Source organism: Equus caballus, chromosome 12 (genome assembly GCF_041296265.1).
Source record: "Equus caballus isolate H_3958 breed thoroughbred chromosome 12, TB-T2T, whole genome shotgun sequence".
Lineage (NCBI taxonomy): Eukaryota > Metazoa > Chordata > Mammalia > Perissodactyla > Equidae > Equus > Equus caballus.
The window spans coordinates 40206577-40233256 of NC_091695.1; the positions used below are offsets into that span (position 1 = coordinate 40206577).

The 26680-nt window shown below is 51.9% G+C and overlaps 1 protein-coding gene across 3 annotated transcripts; it reads right to left on the reverse strand.

Moving 5' to 3' along the window:
• Positions 1-3300: 3300 nt before the first annotated feature.
• SLC22A8 (solute carrier family 22 member 8) lies at positions 3301-24161 on the reverse strand. Of its 3 annotated transcripts, XR_011423698.1 has the most exons (12): positions 23846-24161; positions 22802-23158; positions 12123-12226; positions 11423-11577; positions 10715-10883; positions 8423-8546; positions 8096-8211; positions 6905-7119; positions 6071-6179; positions 5720-5923; positions 5019-5639; positions 3301-3803 (listed from the first exon to the last, which is right to left on the reverse strand). XR_011423698.1 is itself a non-coding variant. In XM_001495214.5 (11 exons), exons 2-11 carry the CDS (start codon positions 23132-23134, stop codon positions 5540-5542), a joined length of 1629 nt encoding a protein of 542 aa, XP_001495264.1. In that variant the 5' UTR covers positions 23135-23158; positions 23846-24161; the 3' UTR covers positions 3303-5539. The 3 variants fall into 3 exon arrangements, 2 of the variants coding, with proteins under 2 accessions (XP_001495264.1, XP_070084924.1); XM_001495214.5 differs by having other exon boundaries at positions 3303-5639; XM_070228823.1 differs by lacking the exon at positions 3301-3803 and having other exon boundaries at positions 5117-5639; positions 6905-6987.
• Positions 24162-26680: the final 2519 nt, after the last annotated feature.

Below are 26680 nucleotides of genomic sequence, written 5' to 3' on the forward strand. Positions count from 1 at the left end.
CTTATTTTGTAGAGTGATCAATCCCATACCTATTTGGCAAAGGTTATTAGAGTCATACAGGTGACGCCTACCAAAATATTTCTAAGAATCCCTACACTTTTGTTTGAGGGGGAACATGTTTGCAAGGTGAGGCAGAGAACTCCTCCTTCTCCATGTTCTGGTTGAGGACAGTAGGCTCCAAAGTGTCATAGCTCTTTCCCTGCCCAGGCCTACCAGCCAGTTTTGCCACTGGGGTGGCCGAATCTGGACCCTGATCTTTCTGTGTCCAGTCCAACACTCTTCTCCACCAGGTTTCAACTTGACTGTTGGGTTTGGGTTGCCATGCTAGACTCTTCTTTGCCCTTTGTGGTGTGTTTCCATTTGAGGTCTCTGGCTGTCCTTCTCTGAAATCTGCACCCTATTGACTGTCCCTCTACCCCACTTCATCAGCTATATTGGCATATGCCTGAATACGCTGGATGATTAGGGTTCCTCAGTTTTACAGGAGGTACCACAGGCCCTGAATAATTAGCTGATGCAAAGGGCCGTGAAGGGAAGGGGCATTTCTCAGTTCTTCTGGGCACAAATTTCCAAGTCTTGTTGATGGGAAGCAGTTTGATTTCTTGACTGTGGAAAGGAGTCCAATGCCCTGTTATTGTTGTGCAGTTTACACGAACTACACTTGTGTGTATTAAGTTGGGAGGGTTTTTGTTGTCTTTTGAGGCCCTGGGATACGTGAGGTCTTAGACTGGTTCAAACCTATTCTGTATAACTTCAAAGCCCAGTTCTTAACTGCTGCTCCTGAGGTGTGGACTGCTAAAGAGGTCTTGGAGATCATCTGGTCTCATATGTACAGAAGAGAATAGGGGAGGCCCAGAGAGGGATGTGACTCAGCCCACCCTCCCTCCTCCCACCCAGTACTGGCTCTAAGCTGGGACCCAGTGGGTGTCCAGATGCCTGACAACATTCTCTGGGCCAAGGTATATAAGAGCCTTGTGGCCTGGGGATGTGAGGACAGCTGGACAAACAACTTGTGGGCTCTGGGGTCAGTCTCCCGCCAGGACTTGGTGCCCTCATGGGGGAGTGGGTGGAGTTCTGAGGGTAGCGGGGGAGTCGGTGGGGCCCTACAAGCACCCTCCCTTTCTGAGCCTGTGCCCAACTGCATCTGGGAGAAGAGCTCCCTCCCTACTGCCTGACTAGCTCCGAGCAAAAAACCCTGTTGGACTCCAGGGACTGAATTGTGGTTGGCTCCTGGGATCGTCTGGTTAGTAAAGGGATTCTCTACCAGCTAGCTCATGGAGAGTTTCTGGATGGAAAAGCTCCCATGTCAAATGATTTGTAAAGCCAGGAACTATCCTGTAGGGACATTCTGGGTCATTAAATACTTAGAATTAGACTCCCCCGTGCTGACTGGAATGTGGACTTAAGTTCTGGGCATGTTCACTGAGAAGAGGTCAAATCTGGAAGCTTCCAATTGGCCAAGAGCCACAGAACCACATGCCATCAGAGATGAATGCCATGACACAGGTGAAAACTTCTCATTCTGTAGATAAGGAGACCAAGGGCCAGAGTAGGCAAGGGATTTATCCATGATCACACTGCAAGCAAATCTAGAAGGAAGCCCTCTTGATTCCATTTCTCTTTCTACCATACTAGCAGACATCACATATCCCAGATTTTCTGAGAAATCCGGATTTTGTATAATTTTATTCTGTTAAATAAATGGGATTTAAGGTGTGTGACTAGATGTGATTTTGATTTTGATTATTTTGCGAGAGTTTTCAAATAAATAATTTACAGATCAAAAAACCCCACCCTTCCTCAGATCACATGTCCTAAGTGTGAGTTTGAAATGATTGACCTGAAGAGAAGTCTGGCCCCAAGTGCTTGCCAGGCCCATAACAACATTCTGAGCCAGGAGCCAAATCGTGAGCTTTATGCTTTGTGGCCTGACTACCTTGGCCAATAGGCAGTACGGAAATTAGAAATTCATCCAAAGACTGCCATTTAAAGGCTGGACATGAGTCCAGTAACCAATGAGGTGGCTCAGCATGAGGACTCTGCCCAAGAGAGGTGTTCCATATTGGATGGAAATTCACTGAGCCCGTTGGAGGCCCAGCTCAGGGACAGAAAGAAGAGAGTAGGGAAAGCAGGGGGAGCTGGAGTTGCAGAAGAACAAGCAGAGATGGAGAGAGGGTGCACTCCAGAATGGGGATTTGGGAATAGCAAGAGGAATGGGTCACGTGAAGGGTCAGTGCATCCTGACTAGCATCCCAGTTCACCCTAAGTCTTGACCATGTAATTAAGAAGTGATTTCCTGGGTGTCTTCCCTTCCTTTCCTTGAACACCTTGAAACAGCACAGGAATGGTCATGGTCAGGGCATCCTGGGAGCCACCCTGAATTCTGGACAACTGAAAGATGATGGTGGGGTGAGGGGTCTAGTGTTCCTCACTGAGCCCAATTCTTTTCCTTCCAGGTTGGGAAGCCAAGGAGGGAAATTGGTGGCCCCATTGTCAGCTGAACCTAAGCCAAGTGCAGTAGCGATGGGCTAGGGAGAAGTCAAGCGCTGGGCATGTATGAAGGGCAGGGGTCAGAGAACGTTGGTGCAGTCTAGGAACGGAAAGAAACGGAACGAGACTGGATTTTAGGGTGCAAGGTGGAGGGCGTTAAAAACTGAAGCCATTGAAGCAGGTTGGGATCTGATCATGAAGGGCCTCGTAAAAGAGTTCAGACTTCGTCCCAATGGAAAGTCACCGAAAAGTCGAAGCAGGGCTGCAATATGGTCTAGCTCATGTTTATTAAGCTCTCAAATATCTAATTACAGATCTGAGAGTAATTAGCTCTGTGGCTGATAATTGAAGCCTTGGAGTGTGTCTGAGGTTTCCAATATGGTGGCCACTGGCCACTACTGAGCACTTGAACTAAGCTAGTCCAAACTAAGGCATGCTCTTAGGGTAAATACACACTAGATTTTGAAGACTTAGTATGAATTGAAGGCTATAAAATATCTCATTGAAAACTTTTATATTGATTACATGTTTAAATGGTAATATATGGATCTATTGGGTTAAAAAATTATTATTATATATAATATACTATTAAAATGAATTTCACCTTTTTAACTTTAAAAAATAATTACTAGGAATTTTAAAATCACATTGGTGTCTTGGATTATATTTCCACTGGAAGTGCTGGTAAAGAATATTAGAGGGAGAGGTCCTAGGAAGGATGTCTGAGGAAAGTTAATGTTTAAGAGATGACGGAGGAAAAGGAGCTGCTTTTGGAATTGTTTGGTTATGAGGCACAGAAACCCTTGAGTTTAGCTTAAACAAAAATGGAATTTATTCAGAGAACTCAGGGTATTTAATAGAACCCAGTGTCAGAAAGTACATCCAGGGGTGATGAGGTGCTAGGACCTAGAATCCATTAAGAATCAATGCAAATATTCTCTCCAGCAATTTTTATCTGGACTCATGTTGTCTCTTGTTCTCCTTTTCTCTGTGCACCTGTTTTATTCTTTCTCTGCAACTGGCTTTCTTGTTCTCTTTGCATGTGGGCCAGCCCACCCTCATGCTAACTTGCCTTCCCAGGACAAGGACCAAGAGATGAACTAGAACCTCCATGACTCAAATCCCAGCCCAGAAGGGAACAGGTGATTGACAAGATTTGGATCAGGAGGGCCCTCTGGTCCATCAGTCATGATCGGAGGTGTAGGTCATGTAACTTCACTCAGCAGGTTCTGGAGATGTAGACCCTTGAGGAAGGCATGGGGCAGGCCAGGCAAAGTGGCCACTGCAGCGTTAACAGGAAACCCCAGAGGAGCCTGAGAAGAAGAAGCCAGTGTGTTGGGGGAGCTGCAAGCATGCAGCATCCCAGAAATCAAGGGAGGAGGGCGTGGCCAATAAAACCAAATCTGCTGAGAGGCCGAGTTAGAGGAGGGATGAAAAATGACCTCTGGATTCAGCACAGGGGGTGATGAGTGTCCTTGGTGAAAGACGTTTCGGGCAAGGGGTGGGAGCTAGGGTGCAGTGGGGAGATGTGAGAGGTCATAAAGTAGAGGAAGACAGCTCCTTTATGAAGTCTGGCTGCAAATGGGAGAAAGAGATAGTATATGGTCCCTGAAGGGAGATATGGCATCTAAGGAGGGTTTGTTTGTTTGTTCTGGTTTTTGTTAAGACAGGACAGACCTGAGCTTATTTAATTGGTGTTCGGAAGGAGCCAGGAGAGAGGGAATAGGCAGAGAACCAAGGGGGAAAGGGGCTGGCTGCTGGCAGCAAAGGTGGGATGCAGAGCCCCAGTGGGAGGACTGGATCTTCTGCTGTGATTGGAGGGAACTTGAAACATGGTAGCAGACATTGACAGTGTTCAGCTATGGCTGCAGTCTTCTCAGTTAAGTAGGAGACAACGCCATCCGGTCGGCGTGGGGCTGGGGCATGGATCAGAAACTTGGGGCTTGCAGGGGAGGGGGATTGAGATTGGAGGAGCTTGGCTTCTGTCTGCAGCCACTGTGGGCTTGTCCAGTCATCTGCTCACACACACACTGGGACATGTAGATACACACGTGGTATTTCCAAGCACGGGCCTTGCTATGGACTGCGTTGTGTCCCTGCCCAAATTCACGTTGAAGCTCATACTTCCGAAGTGATGGTAATTGGAGATGGGGTGTTTGGAAGGTAATTAGGGTTAGATGAGGTCACAAGAGTGGGCCTTCATGATGGGATTAGTGTCTTTATAAGAAGAGACACCAGAAAGCTTGCTTCCTTTTGCTCTCTCCACCATGTAAAGGCACAGTGAGAAGGCAGCCACTTGCAAGCCAGAAAGCGGGCCCCCCCCCCCCCAGGAATTGAGTCTACCAGCACCTTGATCTTGGACTTCCCAGCCGCCAGAACTGTGAGGAAGAAATGTTTGTTGTTTAACTGACCTGGTCTGTGGCAACATGCTATAGCAGCCTGCGCAGACTAACACAGGCTTGGTATATACACACCTCAGCATATCACACATGCACGCACATGTTCACATCAGCCCAGCTTGCATGTACCTGTGTGCACATCCATGCAAGTACGGCTGGATGGATGTGCAGCTCACACATCCACATGGTGGCCTGCCCCCTTCTCCACCTCCATTCCTGAGCAGCATGACTTGAGTCCTTCATTGTTGTTTATTGAAACTTCCCATTGAAGAAAGGAGTGAGGGGCAAGAAGGGGAAGCTGTCTTTGTTAGGATTGAGCCAGGAGACCCAGGGGCCCTCAAGGGAAGGGGACTGGAACAATGTGGGAAGGTGACCAGTGTGGAAGGGCCTGGGCTGCAGGGCGAATGAGGGTAAGAGGCGGGGGTTATGGCAAGGCCCGTGGCCAAACCTTTGATCTGGCCAGGGCTGGGCTGGGGGCTCTGGTGGTGGTGGTGGACATGTTTTCACTAAGCTCTCAGAAGACTTTGTCCCAGGAGCATGGACCTGCCCAGACCCCCTGCACCCTGGAGGGTGCCCAGGGAGCCTAGAGGCAGGCAGGGACCTGGCTGAGATTAGTCTCTGGAGGGCAGGGAAGGGGCGTTCTGTTGCCCTCAACTGGGGCTCAGGCCGGGTCCACAAGGCTTCAGGGGGATCATCTGGGATGCCTTTTCTGCTTCCACCTCCTGCTTTGACTCCTTTTCGGGCAGGAACCTACAGAAAGAGAACTCAGGAAAAGCCCTGGACCTGGACCAAGGAGGAGCACTGATGGGGACAGAAGCAGGGGGACTGACCAGCTTTCCAAGTCTTCAATAGTCTCTGGCAAGGGCCGATTGCGGGTCTCAGGTAGAAAGAGGGCGGCACTGCCTCCCACAATGGCGGCGGTCCCAAAGATGACATTGGGGATGAAAGGCTTCACCTCCCCTGTGATTTTCACCAGCGGGGCCATCATGCTTCCCACGCGGGTCCACATGTTACTTACGCCCATGCCTGTTTGCCTGGGAGAGTTCAGAGCAGGGATTGACAGCCCATGTGTGGTTTTCTTAAAGGACAACTCTGGGCTTCTGGGCAGGGAGCGGGAGGATGCCACAATTCCACTTGACCCCGTGTCCTTTGGCTGGACCAGCCACAGGCCCAGCACCTACCGGATGACAGTGGGAAATAGCTCGCTCGTGTAGAGGAAGAGGCAGCTGAAGGAGCTGGACAGGCATCCCTTCCCAAACACAGCCAGAACTGTCCTCAGGGTCCTCAAGTCTGCAGAGGGAAGAAAATGCAGAGAGCCTTGGGGCTCAGGAGCACCTGAGTGTTCTCACTCCTCAGCAGACCTTGTCTCCCTTTTTGCTTTGGCTGCTGGAAAGCTCAAATCCAAACTTAAAGCTGAGTAATAGATGCTCCACTATTCCTAGTGCTTTGCAGGCTTGTATCCTGCTGCATTTCTGTTTTTCCCTGGCTCTGATTCCTCATTCTCATTTATATTTCGTTGTATATATTCCTGTCCTAAAATATCTCAAGTTCCTTTGAAAGGGTACAGGTGTATCAAGATATAAACATCTATATAAAAGAAAAATGGTTTTTCCAAGGTCGTGGTGGAGTAGGTTGTGGGGTCTTCCTTGAGCACTGGGCTCTGTTGTTTCCTCATCTCAGCTCGTCTTCTCCAGTGATGTCATTTAGGCCTTGCCCAGTCCTTGAGCAATTCCTCATACTGTCCAGACACCACCATACTTTTCCTGGTACCAGTCAGATCTGGAAAGGAGCTTTCATATCATCTAGACCAACTTATTCTCTAGATGAGAGACCTGAGTCCCAGAGAGTGCGGGGACCTGCTCAAGGTGACACAGTGAATTACAGGCTGAGTCAGCAGATCTGGAGTCCCTGGTACCCCACTTCCCAGCCTATGGCAGCCTGTGATGCCCATGGACATGTTGGTCTGAGGGGGTCAGCCTCTTTCAGAGGGTTCTGGGGTAGCCCCAGCTTCTCACCCAAGGGCACAAAGATGAGAGCCAGGATGGACCCTCCTGCCAGGAGCAGAGTGATGGCCTGAGTGGTGTGCCGGCCCAGATAGCTTATGGAGAGAAAGGTGATGAGCTTGGCTGGGATGTCAACCCCACCAAAGATGAGCTGGAGGATGTAGAGGTTGACTCCAAATTCTTCTACACCCATAGCCAAACTGTAGTAGGCAAAGCCGGTGGCAAACCTGAGGGGCAGAGAGGGATGGCTTAGCACCAGCAGCCAGGCTGGGTTCTCTCCTCACACTGGTCATTGGGTCACCAGGATGAGGAATGGTTTCATTTCTTGTCCCAACTGCAACTGATTGCTGGGGCTGTTTGAATGCCATTTTGAGGTCTCTGAGACTGTGTCTGGGTTCAGTGAGAAAGTGCTGAGATTGACTGGTTATGTCTGACACAGGTGTGGTCTAGGGTGTGGTGGCAAAGATGCCAGGTAGTTGACTCTAGAGAATATCAGGACTGGAGGGACTCTTGGAGACCAAGGGAGGCAGTGAATGATCTCTCTAGGCTGGGTAATAGTTTAACATCCAGAATGGGGGAGGTGAAAGTTCAGCTGTGCTCTTGGGTCAGATGCCTCCCCTTCCTCTCTCAGAACTGTGGAATTCCTTTTCAAGAGTTCTGGACACATTGGATCCTATTCACATGGGGATGGCCAGGATGGAGAAGGGCCTCAGAACCAGGTCACAGTAAGGGCTTTGGAGGACTTTGACGGATGTCCTTCACTGAAATTGATGGAATGTCAAGACAGAAGAGAAGACTCAGGAGAAACATGATTTCTGTTCTCAAGTCTGAAGCCCTGAGGGCCAGCATTGCTCTGTGGGGTCCAAGAGGGCAGAGCTGAACAAGTGGGGGGCAGTGACAGAGAGGCACAACATGGGGAAACTGCTGTGACAGGGGTGTGAGGTGGTGAAGGGGTTTGGAGCATTTGCCCTGCGGGTGGGATGGGTGTGACCCCAGAGGGAAGCAGACCCCTATGGCAGGAACCGGGGTATGGGGCAGGGATGCAGGAGATTTCTGGGGTTGGGGAGGTCCAGGGAAGGAGATCTCTTGACTCCTCATGCAGGTGCCCTTAGCCTTGCTTTCTGGTGAGCCTGCTGGAGGCTTTGTTCACCCCCCTGCCTGGTGGACATACTGGGGTGTGGGCAGGGAGGGGTGGGGGGTTACCAGGCCAGGGAGAGACAGAGGGTCATACGGCGCAGGATGGGAATCCGGAACAGGACAGCTCTGCTGTACTTGACCTTGGCCAGGGTGATCTCCTTCTGCATGTTGAGTTTGATCTCCTTGGGGTAGAGGAAGGGGAGAAGTGCCGTTAGTGACCAGCTAGTGGGCAAGAGGAAAAAAAGAGGGAGGTGCAGGCCTCTAGAGGAGCTTGCTTAGGCCATCAGATGTGATGTTGGCTTGTGAGCAGGGGAGACAGAGGCAAGAGGACAGGACAGCCCGAGAGCAGAGCCCAGGTCCCTGTCCCAGACTACAATCCCTCTCAGCCCCTACCTCCAGGCTGAGTTTTTCTCCTTCCTCCTTCCTGCCATTGAAGGTAGCCACCCACCGGAGTATCTTCAGGGCCTTCGGGGACTTTCCAGACAGGATCATCCAGCGTAAGGATTCTGGTACCCACCTGGGGGCCAGAATCAAGTCACAGTGGCTCCCCCCATGCCGAAAGCCCTTTTGAGGGCCTGGAAGAGCATCAACAGCCAGGGCCAAGGGTAGGAGGCCCAGAGACCTGAGCTACCTTACTGCAAATTTCACGGAATTTAAACTTGGCCAAGCTTTGCACCTGGGCTGCCTGCAGCCAGCACAAATTCTGGCATTCTCTTCTTCCCCTTCCAGAAGAGCCTTTCCTCTGCTCCTAACCTGGGCTGCTTGTTATCACTGGGTATCTTCCTTAGCCAGGAGCCTTGGGTCCTAGGCCAATCAGGTGGGGCCTGGGGAAGGGGCAGCATGTTTGAGGGTGGAAAGCTGGAGGGTCCTGCATGTCCACCTCCCTAGCCTTCCTTGGGTTGCATTCCAGGTCCTGGATGAAGAAGGGCAGGGCTGCAGTCCCCGAGCAGCTTGGGAAGGAGGCTAAGATTAAAGTTGTGGCCTAGGGAATGAGTTTGAGGATGCTTTGATTTTCCTTGCAAAGGACTAACTCTGCTGGGGGTTGCGAGCACAGCATGGGGTCTTGGGATTGGCAAGTGGACAGTCAACCTCACTCTCCCCCACCCCCAGGCTGTACTTTTGAGATTGGTTTGCCCTGAGCAGTCCCTGAGGGTCACTAGGAGAAGAGGAATGGAGGAGGCAGAGGTGAGGGGAGAAAGGAGTGAAGTTTGGAAAAGTCTGGTCCAAGGTGGGGTCAGCTCTGGCTGTGGCCCCCATAGGCACCCAGGACCCGGATCCAGCAAGGCCCTCAGAGGAGTGGGCATTGGTCACTTGGCCTCAGACCTTTGACCCAGCTGATAGTGATGGTCTCCTGGGCTCATTGCTACCCACCCTCGTGGGCTTGTTTCTGCCCCGACAGTCTTCCCAGCCTGCTCTCTCCAAGATTATCAGTGGGACTTCCTTTCAACCACCATAACCAGGACCTGGGCTGTATCCTCCTCTCACTGAGAATAATGACAACAATGGCTTCCAATTAGTGAGGCTTCCTGTGGACCAGGCACAAGTAACTCTGGGTGACAGGCATTATTATCTCCATTTTGCCTAGAAAAATCTTGAGGCTCAGAGTGGGTGGGGCTTGTCTCAAGTCACACAATGAAGTGGCCTGAGCTCTCCACTGTACCCTGCTGACCAGCTGCCCTTATTTTGCCTCCATATTCTCTGCTCCATCTTAGGCTGTGGACTTTCCCCAGCCCTCTCCTGGACTCTCTGACCATCCCTCTCACTGCGGGATTGCCCATTCCCTCGAGGACCTTCTATTCTCATTTGCAAACGGAGGTCCCAGCCCAGTTCTGCGTCTTTTTGTGTAACCTTGGGGGATTGCTTCACTTCCGTGAGCCTCGGTTTCCTCATCTGTAAAACGGAAATAATAATGGCCCCTTCACAGAGATGCCACGAGGATGGGGATGATGTAGGCTGATGTCCAGAACAGCCTTGAACATAGTTCAGTGCTCTAAGGCTTCATTTCTTTTCCTGAGCTCGTTCATTATCTCCTGTTCTTTGGCTCCAACTACCTTCTGGAGCCCGGTTTCCTGTCTTCAATGCGTCCTCAGGTTTGATGTGCTGATAATGATCTCTTGACCCGCTCGGGGTCTCTGACCCAGACAACTTGATCCTTCCAGGTCCTCAGGTTTGATCTTTCCTTTCCTTTAGACCTCAAATCCAGAAGTCACCAAACTCTGGATTTTTCCTTCAAAATGCCTCTCAGACTTGTCCCCCAGACTCCTCCTGCTCACACAGTCCCCTCCCTTCTGTCTCCCATCCCCACCCACGTGGCTCTGTCCGTCTGTGCTCTCGTGTCACAAATGGAAGCTTGGTCAGGGCTTTCAGCCCCACAGACATCTTCAAAGGCCTTCTCTCTCTTTCTCCGCGTGAAGCTGAGGCCTCCCTGGCTTTCTGTGCTCTCCACAGCCTGGCCCCATCCCGTTCACCCCAACTTACCCTTTCTTCCGCTGCAGGCAGTCCCTGAATGCCCCCCAGTCACCTGCTCCCTCCTGCAGTGCGCTTTTGTGCACGTCATGCCTCCTCCCTGCCTCTGGGACAGGGTGTCCTGGGACAGAGTCAGCCAGCCTGGTCAGGCATGGGCTCCCCTTGATTGGTCCTGGCGGGCCTAAGGAGGGAGGCGAAGAGGAGGCGAGGGCCACATACCAGGATGCTGCGAAGAAGGCAAAGAAGGGAATGGACACGGTTAACTGTAGCCAGCGCCACTGGGGGATGGCGTAGGCCAGACCGGGCAGAATAAACTGGCCAATGGTGTAGAAGTAGCCTAGTGAAGTTGACGTGATGGCCCGTAGCTGGGTGGACATCCACTCGACACCTGCAAGAGGAGACCAAGGGCAAGATTATGGTCTGCTGGGCCATGGGCACCTCCCAGTGAAGGGGCACCAGCTCCTGCTCCTCCCTGGCTACTTTATCTGACTCTGATCCTAAGGGCTCATCACCCTATTTTACAGATGTTGTGACTGAGGCTCAAGACGATAGGACTCAAACTTAAGCCTTTCTGACTTGGGAGCCCATGCTCTTGACTGCCTCTCCAGTGGGAAGTGATTTCCCTATTTTGCCTCAATTTCCTCATCTATATAATGGGGGTAATATATCACTTGTGTCCATGGACTGAATGATATCATGTACCTAGCAGAGTGCCAGGCCCAGGGGAGTCCTCAGTATCAAGAGCTGCCATTACGCTTATTGTTGTTATGTTCAGAGGGGGCCTCTGAGGTCCTGAGAGGGGCAGCGCCTTGCTTGACCAAGGTCACAGGGAGCCTGTGGTTGAGCCAGGCCCAGACCCCACTCTCCTGGCTTCAGGCTGATGCTCCCCAAGCTCTTGCTCCCTGGCATCCTCCCCCTGTGGCTCACTCAAGATCACGGTGCTCAGGGAAATGCCTGAGATGCTGAAGCCACACAGGAAGCGGAAGACCATGTAGGAGGCGAGGGTGGGGCTGAAGGCTGCGCCCGAGCCACTGGCCGCCAGCAGAAAGTAGGAGCAGCTCAGGATGGGCTTGCGGCCAAATCTGCAGCTCAGAGGAGAAGAGGGGTGGGTTAGCCCATAAGCCAGCCAAGACGAATGACTCTGCAGGCCTCAGGGCAAAGGGCTGGACCCCCCACCTTCCAAAGGGCCAGGGGGGGCATGTAACTCCCTCCCCGACAGAGCCTTGCCGGTAATTGCTATTTTTTTGGACAAGTTTGCAATTAGAGGTTTGAGTTAATGAGTGATCTCCTCCACCCCCAGCTTGCCTGCCCGAGGAGGGGTCAAAGGACCATCTGTCTCTAAACAGTCCATCCACCCCACCTCCACTGTCACACAACCACTACACTGAGTCTGAAAACCTTGAGGCTTTCGCCTCCTGGGTCTGGGGAGGCTGGAAGACTCAAGTTGCAAGGGCTTTGGGACAGAGAGAAGGCTGTGGCCCAGAAAGGGATTGGGACTTGCCCAAGGCCACACAGGTCCTCTCCTCCTCCCCCAGCTCTTTGCCTCTTTGGAGGTGCATGGGTAGAACAGAGTGGGGCGGGTGTCTCCATTGGCTTGTGCCTCCCCTGGGAAGCCCCAGAGTCTCACCTGTCTGACAGGTCTCCCAGCAAGATCCCCCCAACCAGTATGCCCGCCATGAAGATAGACTGGGCCATCTCCTTCAGTTTGTTGGAGTTGCACACCAAGTCCCACTGCATAAGAGAAAGGTAGCGCCAGCCCAGCTCAGTCCAGACTGGCCTTCTCAGCCACGTTCAGCCTGCACCCTCACATGTGCTCGCTCACTCTCCCAGCATATGACTTCCCTCACTTGACTTCCCCAAGCCTGGCACCTACTCCCAAACGCCGTTTCCCCTTGCAGTCTAGCTTGGGGCTCCTCGGGTTTGCCAGTGGCTCCTTATGTTCCTGACTTGTGGTTGTGCAATGACAACATCCCTCCAGCATATGTGCCCTGTCCTACGGCTTACAAAGTCTGCTTAGCTGTCACATCCAGGTCTGTCCCCAACCTCCTCCCCCATCTGCTCCAAGCTTGCCTGTACTGTATGACTCCCTGCTTGTCTCCTTCCCACCTCACATGTCTGAGGTCAATCCCTCAGCCTACACCCCCTTTCCTCCACAGGGACATTGCTCACTGTTGCCTCCTCCCTCCACCCTGAGTCTTCATCTCTCTCTCTCTCTCACTCTCACTCTCTCCTAACTCCTCCTCATCAGCATTTGCATGCACTCAAATCTCCCCCTCTTAGAACCTCTTTCCCCTCCATCTTGGCTCCATTTCTCCCTTCTCTTCAAAGCCAAATCTCTTGGATGAGTAGCTATACTTGCTATCATCCTGTCCTCATCTCCCACTCGTTTCTCACTTCTGCCCCCCACCACTCCACTGAGTCTGCGCTCACCAAAGCTGTTGAAGACGTCTTTTTCACTAAGTCCAGTGGAACCTTCAGTAGCTTGACCTGACTTGACCTTTGGCAGCTCTCAACACTGCTGACCTCTCCCTCTACCTGGTCTTCCTCCCTCCCTTTGCCACCCCTCCTTCTCCTCCATGGGCTTCTTTCTCTCTGCGTCTTAAAGTTTCCGTAGGGCTGTTGTTGGGTCTTCCACTGTTTTCTTCCACTTTCACCAGGAAATGCCATCTGCTCCTATGGCTCTGATTACTATTTTATAATGAAGACTCCAAATCCACATCTCCAGCCCAATCTCTCTTCTGGACTTGAGACCAGTAGATTCAGCTGCCTACTTGAAAACTCCACCTGGGTGATGTCACATGGACATCTCAGAGTCCACGAGACTTGTCATCCCACCCGCTGTGAGGTCTGGATCTCAGTGACTGGTAACTCTCTTTTGACTCCTCTCTTCCCACTTCACCATCACTTGATCCTCCAGTTTCTAACTTTTTAATATTTCTTGAATCTGCATTCTTCTATTTCCACTACTACTATCTTAGTGCAGGCCTCACCATCTTGCGCTTGGATTAAGAATAACACCCGATATTTATTGAGGGCTTACTGTGCACCAGGTTCCATTCTAAGTAAGCGCTTTTCAGGTCTTAACTTCTTCAATCCTCACCACGATCTTATGATATAACAGTACTATCATCTCCATTTTACAGGTGAAGAAAATTGAGGCCCAGAGGGGATTACTGCAACAATCTTCTGATGGGCTTCCTTCCAGTCTTTTATCTCATTCTCTGCTATCCATTCTTTCTCTGATAACCTTAGTGGCTTTCTAAAACACAGCTCAAGTCAGGTTCCTGTCTTGCCTAAAGCCCTCACTATTTTCCTCTTGCCCTTTAGGTAAGCATAAAGCTCTATTAACACAGATTTACAAAGCCCTCATGCTCTGGCCTCTGCTTACCTGTCTGGCCTAATCTCCTGCTAATCCCCAACATGCACCCTTTGTCCAACTACCCTGAATTACTTGTGTAATGAAGTGGAGAATTTTATTCACCAGAAATGCCCCTCAAGAATGTTTTGGAAGTAAAGCAGCGTGGGGGAAGAAACACACATCCCAGGGAGATTTTTCCACTTTTCTCTGTTGGAAGTGAAGGGGGATGGGAGTGGATGAAGACTCTGGGTCCTCCAGCTGTCTTAAAGTGGCCCAGCATGGCCAGAAAACCCAGCGGGCTCTTCTGGCACAGAAGGAAGGCTGTATGGTGTGTGTGTGTGGAGGCAGGGGAAGGGAAAAGGGTAAACGAGGAAGTGCAGAGATTGAGGAGGAGTATGCCAGTGGGTATCCAGAGAAACTTCTGGTACTTTGTGGCATGTTGTAGAAAGCCCCTTTAGGAAAGTCTAAAGTAAAGGCATACTGTCCACCTAAATTAATTCGCACATTTCCCAGGTGACCCTGTAGCGAGGTGGGGCCATATATTTCTTTCTTCTTCTTAGTTTTTTTTTTTTTTTTTTTTTTGCTGAAGAAGATTGGCCCTGAGCTAATATCTGTGCCCATCTTCCTCTATTTTGTATGTGGGACATCACCACAGCATGGCTTGTTGAGCAGTGTGTAGGCTCATTTTCAGGATCTGAATCCATGAATCCCAGGCTGCTGAAGCAGAGCACGTGAACTTAACCACTATGCCCCTGGGTCAGCCCTCATATATTTCTTGACAAGAAATGTGAGTGGAAGAAATGTATGCTACTGCCACCTCATTTGATTCAGAGGGAATCCCTAGCCTGGACTTGCATGTTTTCTGCCTTCCTGTTGGTGGGAATGGTGACAACTAAAGCAACTCTGGAAACCACGTGTTGAAGATGGCAGAGCTGCTGTCAGTCTGGGTCCCTGAATGACACTATGGAGCAGAGCCACCCATCAGCCCGAAATGCTTGCCTTGGAACTATTGCACGAGATAAAGAACCACTTCTATGTCCTTGAAGCCATTGAATTGTTATTGACTCTTTATTATGGCAACCTAGCTGATCCTGATACATCCCACCAGAAGTTGCAAATGGAAATCTCATTTTTTTCCCCAACCCCCATGTTATTTGGTGCCATAAGAAATCAGGCAATGTCAGATCGACTTGGATTAGTTTAAAGTTGTCCTGCTCCACTGTCCGAGACCAGATCTCCTGGGTCTTGGGTTCTACCACAGTACTTGTGATGGTGTAGACTTTAGAATAACCGTCACAAGCCAGTTTCTACCAGAAAATTATCTTTTCAATGAGAATTTCCTTGACCACCCTATTTATTGTAATCCCAACAGTCTCTATCCCTTTACTCTATTTTCTCTCTAGCACTTATACCATCAGACATACTGCATATTTTTCTATTTTTTTTCATTTCTCCTCCAAGAATGTCATCTTGATGAGGGCAAGGCTTTTAGTCTGTTTCCTTCTCTACTGTGCTTCCATTGCCTAGAACAGTGCCCAGCACATAGTAGATACTCAGTAAATACTTGTGGAATTGGTGAGTGAACATTGAGCAAGAAGAACAGAGAGATGGAGAGCCTTAGGGGTTAGAGATAGGTTGACGTCTAAATGAGAGGTCTTAGGGTCCACACTCAAAACACTATGTGGATGACTGCCTCACTTGGCCAGAGTGAGCGCATGTCAGGATGGAGAGTGGCTAGGCTATGTGCATCGAATCCATAATCACATGTCAGTGAGAAGGAAGGAAGTGTTCCTCCTTTACCATCAGACTGGAAAAAACTTCCATGGCCAATTGTCTGCTAGGGGATAGTAAAATGAGGTTTAGAAGCTCAGAAGGAGGAGTGCTTTGTGGTTAGATATCAAAAAAATCTTGTCCCTGAATTGCACTCTAAGTTGCTCCTAGAGATTTCATGGTTAATGAGACTCATTAGAGCCGATGATAAAAATGCGGCCATGGTTGCCCTGCAGATCAGCCCAAATCCATGGAGCTCAGAGCTAGGATGTGCAACTGTTATGGGTTGAATTGGGTCCCCCCAAAGGATAGTTCGAAGTCCTAACTCTCAGTATCTCAGAATGTGACCTTATTTGAAAATAAGGTTGTTTCAGATGTCATTAGTTAAGATGAGGTCATACTGGGGTAGGTATGGGCCCTTAATCCAATACGACTGGTGTTTATATAAGAAGAGAAGAGAGAGACACATTGGGAGAATACCATGTGACAATGGAGGCAGAGGCTGGAGGGATGCATCTATAAACCAAGGAACGCTGAGGATTGCGGGCAACCACTGGAAACTGGAAGAGGCAAGAAAGGGTTCTTCCCTAGAGCCTTGGGAGAGAGCCTGCCTCCTCCTTGATTTTGAACTTCTAGCCTCCAGAACTGTGAGACAATATATTTCTGTTGAAAGCCACCCGGTTTGTGGTACTTTGTAATGGAAGCCCTAGGAAACGAACACACTGTGTGGTTCCTGTTTGTTTGGAGTAACTGCTGGCTTGGTAGGTGGTGATGGGAAGGGGAATGGAAATAGAAGAGCATGGCAATGAGGGAACCAGAGGAAGGCTCAGTACGTGGGAGCTGTTGCTGTGAGCCGCTGTAAGACAAGTCTCCCAGGATGGGCTGGAACTGTGGTCGAAGAGTGAGCCTGGACCAGAGCCAGGTGGGCTGATCTGATATCAGGTCCAAAGGGTGAGAGACAAGCTTAGGAGCTGGAGCGGCAGCAAGGTAATAGACCAGGAGGCCCCTCAGAGGGTAAAGCAGAAGGCGAGCCATAAAAGGTCAGTGCAAGCCATGTGTGCTCAAGACCGTGATGAGCAGTATGGGGGCCCTGCTCTGTGTGTGTGTGGGGCTGACTCCGCCAGGGGACCCTGCATATGGTCCAAACCCCCCAGAGCAAGAGCAAGGGAGACAACCTTCTCTGGCCTGGGAGTATTTTAGGTGAGCAAGGTCAGAACTTGCTGCAGCCCCTGTGTACTCTCGAGGCCCCGATGGAACCTGTGCTGGAGCACAAGGATCAGAGAGGATAAGCTGGGGACCTGGGGAGGGTCAAAAGGGCATGAGTCTCCAGCTCTGCCACTGATTAGCTGTGTGTTCCTGGGCTAGTTACTTAACCTCTCTGTTGCTCACTCTCTTCATCTGTAGTATGGGGGTAATACTACTACTTGCTTCTCAGGATTATAAAAGAGCATAAAGAATGAAAAGCACCCAGCTTATACCTGGTAAACAATTGACACTCAATATGGTCATGCACTACATGATAATGTTTTGGTCAATGACAGACCATATATAGGATGGTGGTCCCATAAGATTAGTACCATATAGTCTAGGTGTATAGTAGGCTACACCATCTAGGTTTGTGTAAGTGTACTCTATGATGTTTGCACAATGGCGAAATCGCCTGACAACACATTTCTCAGAATGTGTCCCCGTTGTTAACTGTACTGTGTGTCTGTACACGGTAGCTGTTTTACCATTACTGTCACAGGGGTTGTAGGGCCTGTGCTCACAGGGACATGTGATGCCGTAGAAAGGGCATGGATTCCAGAGTCAGTACTCCTTGTCCCACCTCTGATAAGAGCTTGACCTCACTGTCATGGCTGGGAGGGGAACCTTCTGGATGGGGATGGTATTTGCAGTGCTTGATTTGTGGGATCATGAGAGAAGGATTGCACAGCACCAGGCCAGGGCCCTGTACAGATTAGGTACTCACTGACTCAGTTCCTGACCCTGGAGAGCCCACAGGATGGAGCCAGGACCCTCTCGCACACATGGTCAGGCTTTCTAGGTGAAGGTTGTCACTGGGGTCAGGCTGGGCCAGAAATGTGGCTGGGGTGGGGCTCCCTGCTCCTTACCCAGGAGTCAGAGTAGAGGCCAGGAGAGGGGGAGATGATAGGAGGGGTGCCCAGGACAGGGTTGAGGGTGAGCAAATGGGGACATGAAGCAGGAGTAGAGTTGGAGACAAGAGATGGAGATGTGGTCTGGGAGGTGGGCAGCCTGGAGATTTGGGGGTGGAGGTGGAGGAAGGCCAGAGACTCTACAGGGGAACTTCCCCAGGGTAGAGACCTGCTTCCAGAAGGACCCACTGGGCAGGTTCTGCTCTTCCAGCAGCTGACCAGGGACCTCCAGGGACCTATGTGGGGGCACAGGATTCTCGTGGCCTGGAGACAGGACAGGAAGGCTCAAAGCCCAGAGAGGCATCCCAGGGGCCGTAGAGGGAAGGGCCTGCTCACTCAGGGCCAGGCTCAGGCCTCTGAGGCCGGGGGGTTGGGTTTCAGGAGCCCCTGGGTCCCAGGACCCAGCTGGGCACCCACAGGGCTGAGGTTCAGTGGTATGGGAGCTGTGGGCTACGGCTCCTCTCCAGGGAACCCAGAGCCCACAATCCATGCCCCTCACACTTTCCAGACTTCAAAGAAAGGCCTTTGTTTCCTCTTAAAGCTCCTTCTGAAAAATTCCGACCTTGTCTCTGCTGAACCCAGAGAAAGGAATGTGTGGTCACCTCTGCCAGGAGAGCTTAGGGGGTCAGAGGGGGAGGCGAGCTCCCTGCGCCGAAGGCCGGACCCTGTGCTGTGCTCACTCTTGCATCAGCATAGTCCTCCCACACTCTCCCCTCTAGGAGAGAAGCTCTTCATCATCCCATTCTACAGATGAGAGGACTGAAGTGGAGAGGGGAGGCGACTTGCCAGGTCACCGACTGTGGGGGAGGAGCTGGGACCCACACTCAGGCCAGTGCTGTTTCCCCCAGAGGAGGGCCAGGTGGGGGCCACGGAGTGAGGCAAAGCTGTGGGGCCTAGGTGGGCTGGGAGAAGCTGAATCCAACTTTACTGAGGGTCCGCCTACTCTTCTGGTGGGGCTAATCCCTTAGTTCTCAGGACATCTCTATTAATAACAATAACAATAACAATGACAACAGTGGCAGCCAGCATCTCTTGAATGCTCTGTGGGGGCCAGGGCCTGCGCTAACACTGTCCTTGCATGATCTACTTTCCTCTTCACACTTGCTCCGTCACTCCATTTCACAGTTGAGGAAACCGATGCTTCTGGGGTTGTGACATCCCTAGTAAATGGCAGAGTCAGGATGTGAACTCTGCTACTTGACCCCGGCTCACCATCCCACGTGGGGGATGGCTGCTTGCGTCTACTAACCAGGGTCATCTGGACCGAGCTGGTTGCCACATGCTGCCGTCCTCATTACCACCCTCCCCACCAGGGCCGGCGCACCCAGTGCCCTGCCTCTGCCCTAGAGACCCACCCCCAGCTAATGCCCAGCCGCTGCTCCACCTCCACCATGCGGGGGACTGGAACCCGACTCCACTCTACCCCGAGCAGACGGGGCATGGATTTGCCATGGACTGAACCACAAACAGAAAAATCAGAGGCGTTCGCCCCTGCTGTACTGGTACCAGTGCCCACATGGGTCTGGCCACTGACACATCCCTGGCTGTGCAGAGACCCCCTCCTATGGGCTCTTACAGCTGAGGGTCCTCAGGGCGCCAGCCTGCACTAGCCTCAACCTGGAGAAGGGAGCAGTCCCCTGAGGCTGGGATGCAGGTTCACACAGCCCCAACCGCTGGAACTGTGACTGGGACCTTGGTTAGCACAGATGTGAACTGATGCTTGACCAGGTACTAGACCTGCAAACTCTGCTTTTGGCCAGGCTCCCCGGATCCCGAGGTGCGCCCTGGACGGGAAGCTACTTGCCAGCAGTCAGCAATGCCCCCGTCCCTCCTGCTGGACTCTGAGGGGCATGGCCTTCATTCAGCATTAACTGAGCACTCACTATGCGCTTGGCCCTGAGATGATAGAGTTGGGTGGGAGAGACACCTTCCTTGCCCTGCAGGGGCCGCTGCCAGTGAGGGAGGCAGATCCAAGAACAATGGCCTCCTTGGGGCTGCAGGGCGCACAGTCAGTCTCGCGGATCCTGGGTCGGGGGCTCTGGAGTGTGGCTGCCTGTGTTTACCTCTCAACTCTACTACTTATGAAATGGGGTGCCTTGGGCTGGTGACCTGTGCCCTCAGTCTCCTCATCTGTGAAAATGGGATAATCAAGGTGCTAACCTTGGAGGGCTGTTGTGAGGATTAAATAAGTTAATATGAGCAAAGTGCTTAGAACCATCTGGCACGGGGTAGGCACGCAGTAACGATTATTATTTAGTTGCTCCCTATAGGATTTTTGTTTCTTCGGCTAGGTTCTGTGTTTTTGGAGGAGGTGGGTGGTAGCTTTTATTCCTCCTCTCCATCCTCCCGGGGACCAGATGTACAGCAAGCCACCCATACATTTGGAAACTTATTTACAGGTATTGAGGCATCTTCGGCTCCCTCCCTGTCCCTCACTCCCCGCGTCCACTCAGTTCCCTAGTCCCGTAGATTCTGACTCCCTAACCTCTCTGGAACCTCTTCTGATTGTCCTTTCCAATTGTCACCTTAGTCTTGTCTCCCTGTGGCAACCTGCTCATTGGTGTCTCTGCCATAGGACTAAAACGCTCCACAAGCCACTCTCCACCCTGCAGTCACAGTGACCATCCTTAGAAGGTGACCTGAGCATGCCACTCTCCTGCTTAGCACCTTCGATAGCTCCCTGTCGCCCTCAGGGCAGAGGCCACACTTTGGCCTTAGCATCCAAGCCAAGGTGTCCTGTTGTCCGCTCCAGCCCCATGTCTGGCAGCCTCCATACCCCTGCAGCCTTCCTCTGTCTCTTGCAACACTGACTGTCTTGCTCTCTTCTGTGCATTTGACTCCACACACTGGTCCTTCTGCCTGGGGCGCAGTTGCCCTTTTCAGCCTGCTCGCTAACTCTCGCCCCTCCTCACACGCAGCGCAGGGGTTGCTGACTCTCACAGGCCCTCCTGGGTGCCCCCTCCAGGCTAGTTAGCTGCTGCTCCTCTGGGCTCCCAGAGTGCTCTGAGTTTATAAAGCTCATATCCATTCATTCCACAAATATTTATTTCACAGAGCGCCTCCTCTGTGCCAGGCACTGTTCCAGCTGCTGGGGATACAGCAAAGCAGCTGAAAAATCCCTGCCTCAGGAAGCTTGCACATCCCACTGCCCTGCCTGTAATCCTGAAGGGTGGGTCTGTCTCTTTACCAGAGGGGAGCTCTGGAGGGCAGGTGGGCTCGTGGGTTCTTTGACTCTGTGTCCTCAACACCGTGCTTGTAGCTGTCAATAAATGTTTGTGGGATACTGGAGGCACTGTGCCTGGTGCTGGGGAGAAAAATCACATACGACAGGGAGGAAATATAATCTAGGGGATATAAGAGTCAGCAAATGTAATGGTGAGGAGTAGGGCTCTGGGACCAGGTGCCTGTGTTCAGATCCTCCATCTGCTGCTTATTAGCGATGTGACCTTGATCAAGCTCCTTAACCTGTCTGTGCCTCGGTTTCCCCATCTGAAAAAAACAGGCTTATGGTGTTGTCAGGAAGGCTAAAAGTGTTAATATTTATAAAGCACTTACGACAGTGCCTGGCACATAGTAAGCACTTTATATGTAAATAAATATTCACTAAACAAGTGAATAACAATCTTAGAGCATCTTATAGATGGTCCTGGATTCAAATCCTGCCTTTTCCAGGTCCTAAACATATGTAATCCTGGAAAAGTCATGGAACGAGGCTGAGCCTCAGTTTCTTTGTCTGTGAACTGGAGATACTACTACTTCCTTCGCTGGGATGCCGACTTCTGGGATTCCAGGAGCCTGTGCACATAGTATGCCCAGTGCAGGACTGGCACCAGGTAAAGAGTTTGAACTGCGGCTCTTCTAATGAGGCAAAAGCAAGCTCCTGCCCTCAACTGACGCATGGTCCTCGAGGGGAGAATGAAAACAATGCCTCTGCTCACTGCTCAGATGCCACCTCCTCCAGGAAGGCTCCCTAGCATCCGATGGCTCCTCCCTCTCTTGGACTGCCATAAACACTTGTCCCCCATGCCTCTTATGGGCTTGAGCTTTAAATTCCAGTTCTGAAACTGATCAGCTGTGCGGCACTGGACCTTCGCTTCCCTTCTCTGAGTCTTAGTTTTTTGATCTGTAAGAGGAGATAAAATCACCTTCAACAGAATATCGCTGTGGGAATCAAATTGTGGGAGCCAATGTCTGCACAACACCAAAATGTGCCTGGCCATTTGGAAGCCCTCAATAAATGCCAATTCCCATTTCGTCCTCTTCATCCCACCGTGATCTCCCGACTGGCTTGTCCTTCATTCAAGAGTCTGATTTAACTCTGTAATTCCCAGAGATGACAGGTGGAAGAGTCAGCGAACCAATGAAGGTATGAATGAATGGGAGGTGAACCTCCAAGTGACTGCGGGAGTGGATGAGATGTTTTCTGGTCTGCTCAGGCGTGTTTCAACCCTCTCTCTGGCCAGTCCCTCCTCCACACTCCCTCTCACCTTGGGGCCTTTGCACAGGATGGAATTTTCCTGCTTTCTATCATTGCCTGGTTAACTCTTGCTGCACATTCTGAACTCAGCTCCCGGGTCACTTCTTTAGGCAAGCTTCCTCCAAGGCTGCCCCCCCACCCCCCCGTGCCCCTACACCCTGCCCGGGGGGTGGGCCATAGTCTAAGGTCACAGTCCTAACTACTTTGACATTGTAATTTCGCATTTCTTTGTGTGGCACTCTCATTAATTGATGTCACCCTCACTAGGCTGTGGACCCTGTAGGAGCAGGGGCGGAGCATTTTCGTATCCCCAGAGCTTAGCACTGTGCCTGTCCCAGATGGGCTGATTGTTGAGGACATACTTGCACTCTGAGTATGAAGAGACCAAACCCTTGGTGGGTGTGCATCTGCACCCAGCTGCTTCCTCTCTGTCTGCCCGGTGCCCTGTCCCTGGGTTCTAAGGAGACTAGGCCCCAGCCCGCTGTCCCGTCCATGTGTGCTGCAGGGCGAGGGAGTGGAGGCAGAAGGGTTGCCTCAGGGCGTACCTCAGTCACAATGGAGTCCCTGGTGCTGACGTAGGCCCAGCCATCCAGGCAGGGCTCCGTGGCCCCCTGGGTGTCGTTGGGCAGGCTGGCGTTGGATGGATACACGAAACGGAGGCACGTCTCAGGCTTCCCATTCAGGCCCATGGGGAGCACCCAGGGCCCTGCAGAGGCATTGGGAGGCGGGCGACAGTGGTGCTCGGGGGTGGAAGCCGTGAAGATCTGTAGCAGGTTGTGGTTGGCGATGCCGAAGACAGGGAGGCCTAGCAGGACCACGTGCAGCAACTGGAAGGGGCCCTTGCTGCCCACGCGGTCGATAAGCTCGGAGAAGGTCATGGCGCCGGGCAAGATGAGCCAGAGCTGCGGGCGAGCATCAGGCCAGAGAGAGGTATGTGTACATGTGTGCGATGTGGGAGCATGTGCATAGGTGCGAAACAAGTGTGTGGAACGGTGCATGTATAAATGCGTAAGGATGTAGGGCTCAGCAGATTTACTTGTGGATACATGAGGATGTACCTAGCTGCGTGTATAGATGTGGGATCACGGGTGTGGCGTGTGTCCACAGGGATGTGTATACTTAGGCTGGAGTGAAGGGCACAGCTGTGTGAGCTTGGGTGTGTGGCCGTGTGTGTGTGGACTTGCAGGTGTGAATATCCGTGTGCTCAGACAGGCTGGTCACACATACTGCATGCATGGGGCAGTGCAGGCCACATAGCTGGGACCAAGGAGCCCAGACTTGGATGTTGGCCACACAGGACAGATGGCAGGGGTAGGTGGGGGAGGTCCCTGGTTGCCTCAAGCAGACGCACAGGGTTAGCAGAACCCAGGCTGCCTGCTGGGAAGGTCTCCCCAAGCCCAGAGCCTCCTGGCTTTTGGCTCTCCCCTCTGCGGCTGGACCCACCATACTGAGGCAGCAGAAAGAACCCAAGCAGGTTCCAAAGGGCATAAGGGACTTGGCCAGTCACCGTGAGGAAGCGGGGCCTGGCCTTGGGGGCTTCCCAGGGCTCCCTGGGGGCTGGGGCTAGGGGAGCTTCCATCCCTCCTCACCTGGTAGCTGAGTCCGTCTCCCTCCGATGGGCCTAGTGGTCGATGTGCCTGAAGCCCTTGCTCGGTCCCAGGGTCTGGCAGCTGTTGTAGTTGGGCAGCTCAGCTCCAACAAGCTGTGTTTGTACCTTCCCCAGGGGGGCTTATATAAGGCATAAGCTGCTTCCCGGGTTAATGTTTGACTCCCTTTTGAGGATTAATGGCACCGACAGGGAGGGTGCTGTGGACCCACCAAGCTCATCTTTCCTCGAAGGGCTGCCTCAGCAAAGGCTGGGGTGGTGGTGTGGCTGAGCCTAGCGGGGCCGCTGGCCGGACAGACGAATGGTGGTGGTGGGGGGCGGTCCAGGCAGGTTCGCCTAAGGGGGAGTCTGGGAGAGGTCTGCTCTGAGTCCTGAGGGCCCAGGGTCATCTCTGAGCTGACGGTCTGAGGGCTTGGAGCTGAGAATAGTCATTAAGAGAGGTGCTGCTGTGTGAGCAGAACACCTTCTCCGGGAGACCAACTTCCCCCGCCCAGTGCCTCCTGAGACGGGACCTGGAGACCTGCCTCCCAGGAAATGGTAGGGCACAACCAGGCAGAAAATGTCCCTTGCATCTGTCCCTGAGAACTCAGAGATGTCATCTCTTGGGCCCCTGGGGGCAGCCAGGGCTCCCCTGTCTGAGCTTTGGACCCAAGGGAACATCCCCCTTCCAGTCCCCCTCTCAATGGACAGGCTCTGCTTCTGACTGGCTGTTTCCCCTTGGGGACAAATCCCAGTCCCTATTGTTTTGTTTTTTCATCTATTATTTTGATTATATTATAATGTGTTTCTTGCATAAATATAGGAAATATAAATAAGCCCAAAAAACAGAACATCCAGTCTCACCTGAGAGCCAACCCTGGGAGTGTTCTGATGTACGTCCTTCCAGCCCTTTCCTCATCAGACACTGGGGTCTGAGCCCCCATTTTCTCACAGCCAGCATGAGGCTGGTTTACCCTCACAGAAGCCTTGTTACTATTCTAGCATTATAAATTAGGACACTGAGGCACAGAGAGGTTTAGGAATTTGCCCATGGTTCCCCAGCCAGGAAGTGGCAGGGCAGGGGCAGTGTGGTTCTAAGCCCACTTCCATTCCTTGGAGCCAACGTTTTCTGCAAAGTCTAGGGGGCATTTTACCATCCTGCTTCTCCCTCAGCAAGGTCACCTAGCCTGGGCTTCAGCATCACTTCTGCCTGCCTTTAACTCTCTGGTTCTACCTCCAGGAGCCCCTGGGAACTGCCCCATCTCACTTGCTCTGGGGCTAGGGAGGGGGCCCACCCAGGGCTCCCCATTCTCCTCCTTGGCCCCCTCCTCCACCCAGGCAGCATCCAGCCCCCCTGGCTCCGGTTGAGCTCCTCCCCCTGAAGTCTCCTCCAGCTCGCTCCCCCCACCCAGGACAAGGTCAGCTGGTCACCCAGGTCCAGCCCCTCCTCTCTGCTCCACCACCTGGGCCCAGCAGTAATTGATGTTCTTAGAGTGGCCTGAGGCAGGGAAAGATCCGGAGTCATCAAAGGAATATTAAATTATGCTCGGAGGCAGCCAAGGGGTTGTTTTAGGAAGGTTTTCGACTGTGAGGCTTGTGGAGAGCTGGGCCGCCACCCCGAGCCCCCCTGGTCTGGGTGTTCGCCCTCTGTGAAATTTTCTGGCTCCTAATTGGGCCTGGGTTATCGTCTGTTTCTGGCCTAGTGGAATGTTGTTTAAAGGAGCCTGGTGACTTCCCACAGAGGCTGCTGGAGGTGAGCCAGAGTGTAGATGTCTAAGCTGCCCGGTCAGGGACAGCGCCCCCAGTTCCCAAAAGATGTGCTTGGATTGACCGGATCTGAATTGAGGGGGACTATTGGCCAGGCCCATGGGGATTGTGTCGATGCACCTGTCCTGTGACCTTGGGCAAATCACCTCCGTTGGGGCCTCCTGTTTCCCTTCTTGAGTTAAGTGGCTTTAAAGAAAAAAACCCTTCAGAAATCTTTTATTCAAACAATATATTGGGTTCCTAAGATCACTATATAAAGCAGATACTGGAGGAGGTCGTCTGGCTAAAGTGGGGAAAGGGGTGGAGAGAAAGTGCCCAGAAAAGCAGCCCTCCACACTCCAAACCTCCCCCAGACATCCTTCCCTTTGGCATCTTCTGCCCCAGGCCACCCCTGCCTGAGGCATCTCCACGGTATTAGAGGATCCGTCACTTCTTACAGGCTGGGATTCTGAATTCAGTATGTTGAAATTAACTTTTTTCTTTTTTTAAAGAAATGATGCATTTGGGAAATCTTACATGCTAAATGCATTTTTAATTTGGGACATGGAAATTGATTTTCTTTCTTCCTCCTTCCCTCCTCCCTCTCTTCCTTCCTCTCTCCTGCCTCTCTTCCTCCCTGTCTTCCTCTCTCCCTCCTCCCTCTGTTCCTCCCTCCCTCCCTTTCTTCTTCCCTTCCTTTTCTCTCCTTTCATTCTTTTTCTCTTTCTCCCTTTTATCTTTCGTCTAAACTCTTTGGGTCTCCTTTAAGTTGAACTGGGTTGAGTCAGTTTCCCTTGTTCTCTGCTGGGTCCCAGCACAGACTTGTGTATTTCGTTTTTGTTTCCTGTTTTGGGGAGGAAGATCAGCCCTGAGTTAATGTCCACTGCCAATCCTCCTCTCTTTGCTGAGGAAGATTGGCCTTGAGGTAACATCCAGGCCCATCTTCCTCTCTTTGCTGAGGAAGATTGGCCCTGAGCTAACATCCGTGCCCATCTTCCTCTATTTTATATGTGGGACGCCTGCCACAGCATGGCTTGATAAGCGGTGCGTAGTTCTATGCCCTGGATCTGAACCTGTGAACCCTGGGCTGCCA